The sequence below is a fragment of the Glycine soja genome, chromosome 20 (genome assembly GCF_004193775.1).
Source record: "Glycine soja cultivar W05 chromosome 20, ASM419377v2, whole genome shotgun sequence".
Lineage (NCBI taxonomy): Eukaryota > Viridiplantae > Streptophyta > Magnoliopsida > Fabales > Fabaceae > Glycine > Glycine soja.
This window is the reverse complement of record NC_041021.1, coordinates 50248589-50260385: the sequence shown is the minus strand read 5'-3', so window position 1 is coordinate 50260385 and position 11797 is coordinate 50248589. Positions and strand designations below refer to the sequence as shown.

At 35.8% G+C, this 11797-nt stretch overlaps 2 protein-coding genes across 3 annotated transcripts; one reads left to right on the top strand and one right to left on the bottom strand.

Moving 5' to 3' along the window:
- On the top strand, window positions 1-5032 carry LOC114403383 (caffeoylshikimate esterase-like). 2 transcript variants are annotated; one of them, XM_028366315.1, is made up of 9 exons: window positions 1-120; window positions 207-236; window positions 772-801; window positions 922-1048; window positions 1169-1315; window positions 1420-1550; window positions 3685-3822; window positions 4211-4309; window positions 4405-5032. In XM_028366315.1, the coding sequence occupies exons 1-9, from the start codon at window positions 118-120 to the stop codon at window positions 4681-4683; spliced, it is 984 nt and encodes a 327-aa protein (XP_028222116.1). In that variant the 5' UTR covers window positions 1-117; the 3' UTR covers window positions 4684-5032. The 2 variants fall into 2 exon arrangements, with proteins under 2 accessions (XP_028222116.1, XP_028222117.1); XM_028366316.1 differs by lacking the exons at window positions 1-120; window positions 207-236 and adding an exon at window positions 477-660.
- Window positions 5033-5541: 509 nt separating this feature from the next.
- Window positions 5542-10924, bottom strand: LOC114403382 (spliceosome-associated protein 130 A-like). Its single transcript, XM_028366314.1, has 4 exons — window positions 7910-10924; window positions 7056-7547; window positions 6654-6809; window positions 5542-6086 (listed from the first exon to the last, which is right to left on the bottom strand). The coding sequence occupies exons 1-3, from the start codon at window positions 10922-10924 to the stop codon at window positions 6672-6674; spliced, it is 3645 nt and encodes a 1214-aa protein (XP_028222115.1). The 3' UTR covers window positions 5542-6086; window positions 6654-6671.
- Window positions 10925-11797: the final 873 nt, after the last annotated feature.

The following is an 11797-nucleotide window of genomic DNA, read 5'->3' as shown; positions in this document are numbered from 1 at the left end:
AGAGAAGCTAATGTCATTCCTATCCCCACTCTTAAAGTGTTTTCATTTTCTAATTTCTCTCTCTCCCACTTCACCAATCAAACCTCTTTTTTTCTCAACAAAAATACACCCTTCTTCATGGTCTCTCTTTTTCTCTGTATCTGTTTATAATTATCATTTTCACATCCTAATTCGTAATTAATTTTCCTTTGCTTTTCCGTGTGCAGGCGAGTGAAGCTGAGATCGAATACGAAGAGGTAACAATTAACATCAATATCTTATCTTATTCAATCAAATGCAAAGGAAAAGAAAAGAAAATAACCAAAATCTTGGTATATAATTATCATTAGTTATGTATTAACTAAGAATTAGTAATTAATATCAAAATAGGCGAACAATGTTATTAGAAGCATTTGTGAGTGGACAAAGCCTCTAGAGGTAGAAACGTTGTTTGATTGAATAAAACACGCCTTTCTCTGTATCTGGCTAGTCAATAAATTAAACGAGGAAGCTAAATGTCATTCTTATCCCCACACTTACGTGTTTTCATTTCCTAATTTTCATGCACTAAAATCTCTCTCCCACTTCACTCTTCAAACAACTCTGTTTTTCTCTCTTCTCACAAGAAAAATACCCCCGTCCGAAACAAACTTTGGAGTTCAACCTTAATAATTCTTCATGGTCTCTCTCTCTCTCCCTCTCTCTCTCTCTCTCTCTCTCTCTCTCTAAGTATCATGCATCTTAATTCGTTATTAATTTTGTTTTGGGTTTCCTTTGTGCTATGGTGTGCAGGCGAGTGAAGCTGAGATCAAATATGATGAGGTAACAATTAACATCAATATCTTATCTTAATTCAATGAAGAGAAAAGAAAAAACTAATAGAATCTTAACTTGGTTATATATATATATATATATAATCATATTTTCTTTACAATTTTGAAGGAATACGTTTGGAATTCTCGAGGCTTGAAGCTTTTTGCATGCCGATGGCTTCCAGCGAATGGAAGTCCAAAAGCGTTAATCTTCCTCTGCCATGGCTACGCCATGGAATGCAGCATCACCATGAAAAGTAATTAATTTATTGGCCTCTCAATTCCTTCATTTTCAATCAGAATTAATTAAACTGCATATAGTCATATAGATTTTTCATAGTGATGATAATTGATATGAATATGAAATATTGAAACAGGCACAGCAACAAGGCTCGCAAAAGCGGGTTATGCAGTGTATGGGATTGATTACGAAGGGCATGGAAAATCAGAAGGGGTTCCAGGCCTTGTTATGAATTTTGATTTTGTAATCGACGATTGCTCCGAACATTTCACCACAATTTGTGGTCAGCATTTTCTTTCTCTATTTTTTGTTGCCTGCAACTAAGGACACATTTTCCAACCCCATTACGTGGCCTATTTGTTTATCGGTGAATGTTTTGATTTGCAGAGAAAGCAGAGAACAAGAAAAAGATGAGGTACTTGATGGGGGAATCCATGGGAGGAGCTGTGGCTCTACTTTTGCACAGGAAAAAGCCACAATACTGGGATGGGGCAATTTTGGTTGCACCCATGTGCAAGGTTCCATTCCTTTCTCCAATTATTTTTGTTCTCATTCTATCAAATTTAACACACGTGCTTCATACGTTACACACTCTTCTTTTTATTGCTATATATTTATTTATTTCTTGAATTTATTTTTTTTATACAAAATCAATCACTTCTAATTTTTTTTATTGATATAAAAAAGTTAATATAATTATTCAATCACAAGTATATAATAATTTTATTGAGTTTTGACAGGTAACAGGTTAATAGTATAATTTTTTTTACGTAGTTATTAAAATCTTATTTTAATTAGAAAATAAAAATATTGCATCGTCACTCTTTTTTATTTCTCCTTTTGGGTGTTGTTTATTGGTCATTGGTGCGCGCATTCCGTGATGTTCAGTGCCAGCATATTTGGGCCCAATCAAATTAAGTAGATATTTTTTTTTTATTTTTGGAGAAAATTAAGTAGATATTGACATATAGTTTTTTTTCTTTTCCCTTTTATTTATCTCTTTGATTTTAAAGAATATATATTTTTATTTATCTCTGAGAATATGAAAGACAATATAAAGAAATTTGCAATAACTGGTGTATCATAAGTCAGATTTGTTTTTGATAGAATACATATATTCTTTCTTCTTGGGCACATGCACATCTTCAATATCCATGTCTTTACCTACTCCCCCACCAAAAAAAAAAAATCCATGTCTTTGAACATGTTATCTAAAATGTCTATTTCCATCCTGTGATTATCTGTTAACATAATAATATAATATTATTAACAATCTGAAGTGTCTGTTGTAAACTGCATATATTATACAAGCATAATATCTTTTTAAAAGAAAAAATATCACAATTTATATTTTATAAATGGTCGGTTTGATGGACTGTTGTTGATACTCTTATCTAATGGCATATTAGTTGACAATACCGTATCCAACGTGTGATATACGTATATATCTGCAACTGCATTTACTGCTTCAAGATTGGCTTAACTTCAGCACATCTTCAAGTTTATTTTACAACACAATGTTTTTTGAAATAATCAAGAGATATTCTATATTAATTGTTTGCGAGTCAATCACGTAAGATATACAGAAAGATAAAAAAAAAATTATAGGCATCACAATTCCTTTGTGCACAAAATTGTTTGCGAGACGATCACGTAAGCGTTACAAAAAAGAAAATTACCGTGGGTCACGATTTATGAAGTGTTTATTTTGTGTATTACTCTATCTAGATGAGGTGCATCAAAATCCTTTTTTATTGAATTGTGTGCATCAATATTTTATCATCAATCATTATTTTTTCTCTATAATATAGAATCGGAAAATATATCTCAAGAAATACATATAGTTTTTTGTTTTAACTATTGATAAATGGATAATTTAAATTTCGTTATATGATTATTTGACAATATAATTCAAATAAAAATACTAAAAATAGAAAATGTTCTTAAACCTTAATCTTACGTCATGCTTAAATATGAAGTAGAGCTATTTTTATATACTATATTTTAGTTGATTCGTTAAAGCAAAATAATTCAGTGCATAAAAAAAAAAAAATCAGTGGATCCGTTTGACCGATACTACTATTTGACATCGAAGGCGTCTGACCATTTAGATCCGTTGAATTTTCTAAGCTAAACCGTTATAATAGTCGTCCCGTCCCCACCTATTGCGTCACATGTAGAATACATAGCCTGACTTATATAAACAATTTAATTATAATCAATTAATTCAAACAATAATTTTAAATAACAAATAAAAATTATTTTGAATGAAATATAATTACAAATAGACTTTAATATGTTTTTAATTCCTGAAAATTTTCTGAATATTGCATTTGATTTCTAATAATTTTTTCTTGATTTTTTGGTACATGTATGTTTTTAGGTAAAACCCAATCAAGAATACTTATGCGTCCTCTAAACTGATTTGTTATTACCTTTTGTCGATGCTGAATTGATTTATTTGGGTGCATACAACTGCCACGGTGAATTTTTTCCCCCTCTTCTACCTAAATTTAATGAAAAATAATTATTTTTTAATAGTATAATTTTTTTTATTCTGTCAAACAATTAAAATAATATTTTGATTGATTTTCAAGACCGTTACTATAAAGTAATTTATTTGTAATTGAAGTATATGTAAATGTTATGCAGATTTCAGAAGAAATGAGACCCAACACAGTGGTGGTTAGTGTATTGAGTGCACTCAGCAAAGTTGTTCCCTCGTGGAGAATAGTTCCCATCCCAGATATCATTGATGTCGCCTTTAAAGTGCCTGAAGTCAGAGAAGAGGTGTTTGAGCATACTTTATTCCACAGAACTAATAATGGCTAATTAAAATGAACTTCTGGATCACTTTGAAATACACGTGGAGACAGATATATAGTTACACTTTATTTGTTCAAGTTTATGGATACTTGTTTACTTAAATAGGTGAAACTCAATTAATTAGTTGAAGACGATGAATAAGTTATTTAAAATTTTTAATTACTACACATTAAAAAAAAACAAAGACAAATGTCATTTTGTTTAACTACTAACTATTTGAAACAATTGATCATTCATGTGTCTATATAATTAGTAGCACATACTAGACACTAAAGTAACTAATTAACTAAAAAGTACGATCCATAGATTACAATTTGTGGTAGAAGATAAATCTATTATTCTTGTATTGCAGATTAGAGCCAACCAATATTGCTACAAAGGAAACCCTCGTTTGAGAACAGCCTACGAACTTATGAGGGTCAGTACAGAAATTGAGCAAAGTCTGCATGAGGTTTGTCAAATTAATTTTCTAATACTCCCCTCTCTTCAGTGTCATGAATTTAATGCAAAACTGATGATGAACCGAACCATGTCCATTTTGGTTAGGTATCACTACCTTTTCTAGTTTTACATGGTGAGGAAGATCAAGTGACTGATAAAGCAGTTAGCAAACAACTATATGATGTGGCGGCAAGCTCAGATAAGACACTAAAGTTTTATCCAAAGATGTGGCACGGTCTATTGTATGGAGAGCCACCAGAAAATTTGCAGATTGTATTCTCGGATATTATTGGTTGGATAGAGCAGAAAACTCACCATGGAAATTCAAGATTGGAGAGAGAGCTAAAAGAAGAACACGAACATTTGGTCAAGTCTGATCTCTAGCCACTTGCTTTTCTCCACCAAAGAAATTTGTCTTCCTTGGAGGTTTTTGGAAAAACAAGTGGAAGAATAAATAGGCCTAGTCAGTGTGCACGACATGACGACATGGACTGGTAAGGTTGTTATATAACCTCGTCTCGTGTATGTCCCGAAACCCAATTTCGTTTACTCTCCAAGTTCTGAACAAATAACTTAAAAGTATTTTTTTTCTTCTATGCCCATTAAAGCCCGTGTACAGTTGAAGTCAATTTATAAAGGAACACCTGCTTTGGTTATATTATTGGCTCAATTTCTTATTTGACTTGTTAATAATACCTAATATGTGTAATTGGTGAATTGTTGTATGATTCAAGACTACCACATTTATATTCCTAGTCAATTTCTCCAACACAACCAAGTTTTTTTATTTTATAGTAAAAAAAACTCGACTGTGTTTTACGTAAGGATTGACCATGATCATAATAGAAGCCACACAATAATTTTCCCAGATAACACATGACCGTACATAAGGTACATTCTCTGCTTGAGTCGTCACTTGGAGAACTCGCCTTTCCGTTTTTCTGTCTGCGCCAAACAGGGCAGGGTTGAATACCAAATTATTCAATTAAGGTCAAGCAGGTATTATAAGGGATCGCATGAATTTTTCGTAACCCTTATCAGCAAGAAATCATTCCAAGACGTGCACCTTTCAGTTACTTTTGCAGATCTTAAACAAAATGGAAATTAAAAAATGATAGTGTTAACTGTAGGAATTAGCTAATCAGAAAAGGAAAAGTCTGCTTCTAGACTCATTTCAACAGTAGTCGCAATCAATAACAAACCGTGGAAAAAGCAGGTACCACAAATTCAGTACCAAAACCCGAATCATCTATCGGTTAACATTACATTTGCACAACAATAAAATAAATATTTAGCCTCAAACAACTCTTTCATGCATAATGTTGATGTATTTTGATAGGGTATACTACATGTGTTAAATTTTGAAAAACTGCTCTACGATAACTCAGTAGAACTAGAACCTAACCTAGGTTTCGTTAAAATGGTAGTTAAACGGTGATATTCTAGACTATAAATTTCAAATCAAGTTAAATCAAACATTTCATTGAGTACAAGACAGGATGCTGAGTGGGAGAGTCGTAGAAGAGAGATGGAGCATGTTATCACATCTACAACGCGTGATAACAGTTAATTGCTACTATTAGTAATTACAACGTAAATTACCAACTGAGGCTTATGGGTTTCACTTCAATAGAGTACAAAGTCACCGTCCGGTCCTTCACCCCGTTTCAATAGGACAAGAAATCACCGTTCCCGTATGAATGAGATACACAAGCTTGCTTCACTTTGTTAGTAGTGACCTAACTGTGGGCAAATGACCTACCAGAAAAGCACATTTCCACTATGACCTGCACACAAAACCAAAACACAGTATAAAACATTCATCAAATCAAAATTCCCAATAACAGTAAAGCAACTACAAATTTATTCAAGATTAACTAACTATCACTGTCATCATCTCGGGACCTACATAGCAACAGATGGCAGTAGTTTAAGTGGAACAGTGATGATCTATTTAAATCTTAAGCAGAGCAGCATTTGCTGCTACATAGATTTTAATCTAAAGAACATCTTCCCCTTTTATCAACTAAATACTACTAACTACTAAGTGAAGGTTTCTCTTTCTCCTTATCTACCCTATAATTCCAGATCCACTCTTAAAGGGGAGAAAAGGGTAAACCACCCATTTGATTTATACCATGTTTTGCAACTGCATTGAAAATATCAGACCATACAAATATTGGACAAGCAAAGGATTTTCCCCTTCCCCATATTTATGCATATTATCTGTTGGTATGTAATATTTGTTATCGAAGTTCTTTTAGACATAGAATTACATCTCAAGTATTGCTTATAATAATCCTTCTATAATGAAAACAGTAGAATAAAAAATAAACAGAAATAGGGAATCATACCTCTCAGGCTACCATTTCTTAAATAATCTTATTTCGCACTTCCTCAAGTTTCTTCAGTATCTCTCCAGGGGTTCTGTCCAATTCATCGGCAATTTTTCTCTGCAAATCCATTGGCAATGTTGGGTATTGCTCGCATAGATCCCCATCAATAACATCCTACACAATAATGCAGAACTCTCAGAAAATGATCAAAATTTAAAGCTATGGCTAAAAAACACAATAAATAAAAAGAACAATCTAATATGTCAAGGTTATTTTATCACAGACAGAAGATAAAAGGCGCTTGTCAGAAAACAGCAACGAAAATATAACAGGGAAGATGCTCTTATCATATAGATAGCAAATAATGCTTTCCAATAACTGAATAGAAAGAACAAACAACATAATATTGACTAGGTATACCTTAACAGGAAAATAGGCAGATCTATATGCCATGTGGTCTCTTCCACACAAAGGTGGGTGATCCTGCCTCATATGCATCTCCAAATGAGAAAAGAAATCAACATCATCTCGTGAAGTAAAGGCATGTAATGCCCCAACACTTCCCATAACTGTTCCAAATACAATGCACTCTCCACCACCTGGTATAAGAGAAGCCTTTTGCAAGCATGTGACGACATCACCAATGTGAAACTGTACAATTTCTTCCACCTTATTGGGAGCTCCATTCAGCTTTCCCTGCTCCCACTTGATCCTCCCACCAGTAGGATCTTCTTCTATCTCATCTGAAACATCCTGTGGCAACCGCACAAAATAGATATTTCCAAACTTGTCTGCACCTGCCATGGTGTCAAAATCTATGTGGTATGATGCAGTAAGCCACCTTGGAACACAATCATCAGCAAATATGTAAAGTTGGTTTTCATCACGCCTATACTTGCAATAATGGAAGGACTGGAGAGAAGGGAAAGAACACAGTTAGCTGAAGATTTTATTCAAAGAACACATGTAGAGCAGCAGCACATTGAATCAGAGAAAATAGTATGCTGAATATTTGCAAAATTAAACAAATATAAATTCACAACAGAAAAGCCTCAGTCAAGTCTTTCCAAAATAGAACAATTCCAATCCCCTGAATTTTGTAATAAAAACCAAATCAGTAAAATTAGAACATGAAAATTTGCAGGACACAGACATATTAAAGTGACGTGATATCAACCAAATGCTACCAGAAGTCATGACAAAAAGTCATTGCCAGAATGCTCAACTCAAATACCTGGATATTCAACAGGTATAGATATAAAATAGAAACATACCTCTTGGACATCACCAACATAAATCCGATCGCGATATGCATGAATGGAGACAATTGTGTTGGGGAATAGCTTATTCTCACATTTTCTTAACAATCTTCTTTTTCCCAAATCATACAACCTGAGCACAGGTCCTATCCCTGCAAGTAATCTTCCTTGAAATTGACATAGAGCAAGAGGAACACCTTCAACCTGAGTTTTGTGAAGAAGTTCAAGAGATCTTCCATCCTCTACGAACCTATAAATATGAATGAATCCAGCAGTTATGGTCCTTTTGGGCAAAAATTGCAGTCCCTTCGCAGTGCCAACAGCTAAAAGAGTTCCGTATTCCTTATCATGGAAATTTATGGTGCAAATGCTGAAAGCAGCTTCATTTTCCTGAAGCTCCAAAAGACAAGTAGTATTTCCTGTCCTTGGATCAAGAACTCTGATGCAGGAAGCCCATTTATCTGATTCAGCTTTTGGATAACCATAATGCTCATCTGAAAGTGGATCATCTTTATCTTCATCCTCACCACCATTCTCCATTTGGTCTGCACTTTCAGTGCCATTTTCCCCAGCTTGAGCAGACTCAAAACACTCTTTCCTTGCAGCTTCACGCTCTTCTGCAGTTAATGCTCCTTGATCACTCTCAATCATCACCAGAAGTTTCCGTTTGGGTTGCAGCACAAATTTCCTTGGTGTGTACCTTAATGGAATTACAGTTTCATTAAATGTCTCTCCTAATCTTTCAATGGTAAAAATCCTCAAGGCCTCACCAGCAACAGCAACTACACCTTCCACACATTGGTCAGATGAAAATGAGGCAGCATATTCAAGGGTTTCATATGACAGGGGCGTTAAAAGGAAATGTCCTTGGTGAATATAACCAAGCCAAGGTCGACTTGACAAGCAAAGCATAGCACGCTTGCCTCTCACAATAATGGGAAACAATTTTGGGGCTCTCAATCCCAAGAATCGGGAACGTGAATCAGAAAGCTGACCTGTAACCATATCCACCACAGTTCTAAACATGACACCATTCTGTAAGCCAGCATTCAAGAAAAGGCTAGCAGGATGATCGGCACCATCCTCACCCCCAACAGATGCTTGAACTTCGAGAAAAAGAAGAGATTCTGGAGCTGAAGAAACACTTTGTACACTTAGAGCCTGCATACAATCATCGGGATCAAGCGATAAGATGCGGATGGTCTTGTCATATGACCCAACTGCAAGAAACCGAGATCTTTGTCTGCCTTCAGGCACTGGAGCAATGTCCAAACAAGCAACATCCCCAGACATTTCATGCTTCTCCACCTCCATCAACTGACCAGTTACATCCACTTCAAAATATATAAGCTCCCCTCCACTCAGTGCAATAACCACTTGAAGTCTATTTGATCCAACTTTTGAAATAGTCCTCTTTCCAGGAGTTCTCCATTCATTAATACGGCCATCCTCCCTAATATGCCTAATACCATTTGGGTGAACCTGCATGAGAGAATCATCTCCTATCAAAGAAACAGCAAGGGAGGGTGTAGTGTCAAGAAACCCACTGTCACTGACTTCTTCAACAGTCTCACCAATGGAAAGCACAAGTGTAGCATTTGTGAATGACACAACAATGTATGCATCAAACTCATCAATAGCATTCTTCTTCACAGTCCAAACAGCGCTAGGTATACCAGGAAGCTTGGACACGGCCATCTCACTAACTGCTAAACCAGTTCTCAGGATCCTCAAAGAGGATCGAGGACCACGCCCACAGAGAGTATAAATCTGAGGAGTTTCCTCTTCAAAAAGATTACTGACCTTCATATCCATTATCGGCATCAAACTCTCAACCTGGTCAATCCTAACAAGGTTCTTCAGCCTCCTGGGCTGGAAAAACACAGGCTGAAAACCTTGCTCAGTTTCCATCAACGTGGCAGACGACGCCTCCACATCATCCTCATCCCCTATAGACTTAAACTGATACAGAGCATGGTTCCCAAACTCCGATGCCGCAAACAAGAACCCCGACTTCAGCACACACATCGAAGCTGTAACAGGAATGGTATCAAAATACTTAATCTTCAACTCCGAGACACGATCATTATTATGCTCCAAGGTGACCTTAAAAATATCCCCATACTCTGTCTGCAGGAGGAAGAAGAACATGTTCTTCAATTTATGCATAGCAGCTGACACAATAAGCACGCCGCGCTCGGCCGGCAAGTCGGTCCGCCGAGGAATCACAGCCCTGACCTCCGGATGTGCCTGATTCTTATAAATAACAAAATTCTCAGCACAAACAAGCACACCACTGGGGCCATCACCACCTCCAGGAACAGTAACAAGCAAATTGGCCCCATTATCAACCTGCTCGGACCACTTTCTGGAAACATGGTTAAGGCCAAGATCAAGCTCGTAAAAGGTCAAATGCTTCTGAGCCTCAGAAGCAGCCAGGCCAGTGGAATCCTGGTCAGCCTCAGAGTAATCCAATTCAATGGCAGCAAAAATAGGGTTCTCAAAGCCACAATCAACGCCACAAATTGAGTAAACTAAAGTGTGGGATTTATGAGCCTCTAAAGGGGAAGAAATGGTTAACCTAGCAGCAGTGTCCCTATTCAAAACATAAACGAGTTTCTGCTTCTCGCAGGCGCCAATCATAACGGCCCTACCTTTGGGATCGATGGCGAGGTACTGACCGGGGACAATTCGGCGGCAACCGGATTTGCCGAAGGTTTCTTGGTGGATTTTGTCGAAGACGTTCTTCTCCTTGTTGTATTCAAGGATGACGATGCGGCCGGAGTCGGAGCCGACGACGATGTAGTCCTTCTGGGCGCCCATGAGGCGGAACTGGGCGAGGGAGCGGATGGCGCCAAAGATTTCGACGGAGAGAATGGTTTGGATCCGACCATTGTCGTCGGGGCGGAGGAGATCGAGAACCTTACCGCGGGCCACCACGATTTCCTGGCTCTTGCCGCCGGAGAAGTTGCCGTTTATGGCGCAGATGATGCCGGTGGGGCGCTGCAGAGTAAGACTGTAGAGATACATGGCGGTGGTTGGGTATAGGTTGGGGTTTTGTTGTATCAATTGAACATTCACTGACAGAGGGTGAATGAAGACTGAAGAGAGACTCGTTATCAGTGTCAGTGAGCAGACCGGGAATAACAAAACCCTACCTGGGCTTTCCTTTCATTTGGCTCTCTTCACTGTTATTTTGGCTTAAATGAGACAAAGTACTTTTTTTTTAGTATTCTTAAAATTTTCTTATTTCTTTTTTTCTCTACTAAATTTTTATTTTGATTATCATTCAGTTTGTTTCCCTAATATTTTAGTATTTCTAAAATTTAAAATTTTATCGAGATTTTTCTATATTAGAACATTTTTTATTTTGTCTCGGTTGATTATGAAATATTAAAGTTTTTTCTTTACTTTCTGTTAATCACGCATTATTTAATAAAATTACTCTATTGTCAGATATTAAAATAAAAAATTGATAGATACAAATAAAATATTAAAAACTAAACTGAAAAACACATACATTATACAGAATAAATAAGTTTTATCACTTTATTATATTTTATTGTTTAAACTAAATTATTTGTTATTGTTATTTGTATGAAGTTAAATTAAAATATCCTAATTTAATCCATGTTAGGAAAGAATTTTCAGCTGTATCCTTAAAGACTAACAAACTGCATTCTCTCCAACCGGACAATCCTACACAACACAAATACCAATTAAGGGTGTTTGATTTGAATGATAGACATAAAAAACATAAAACAAAAGATAAAATTTTAAATTAAAATAGAGGGTAAAAGATATGAGTTTTATAAAAAAAATATTAAATTTCTCTCTAATATTATTTCTCTTGTCTCTATCACAAACACACCATAAAGCAAAAGTGCATTCCGTGAAAACCAT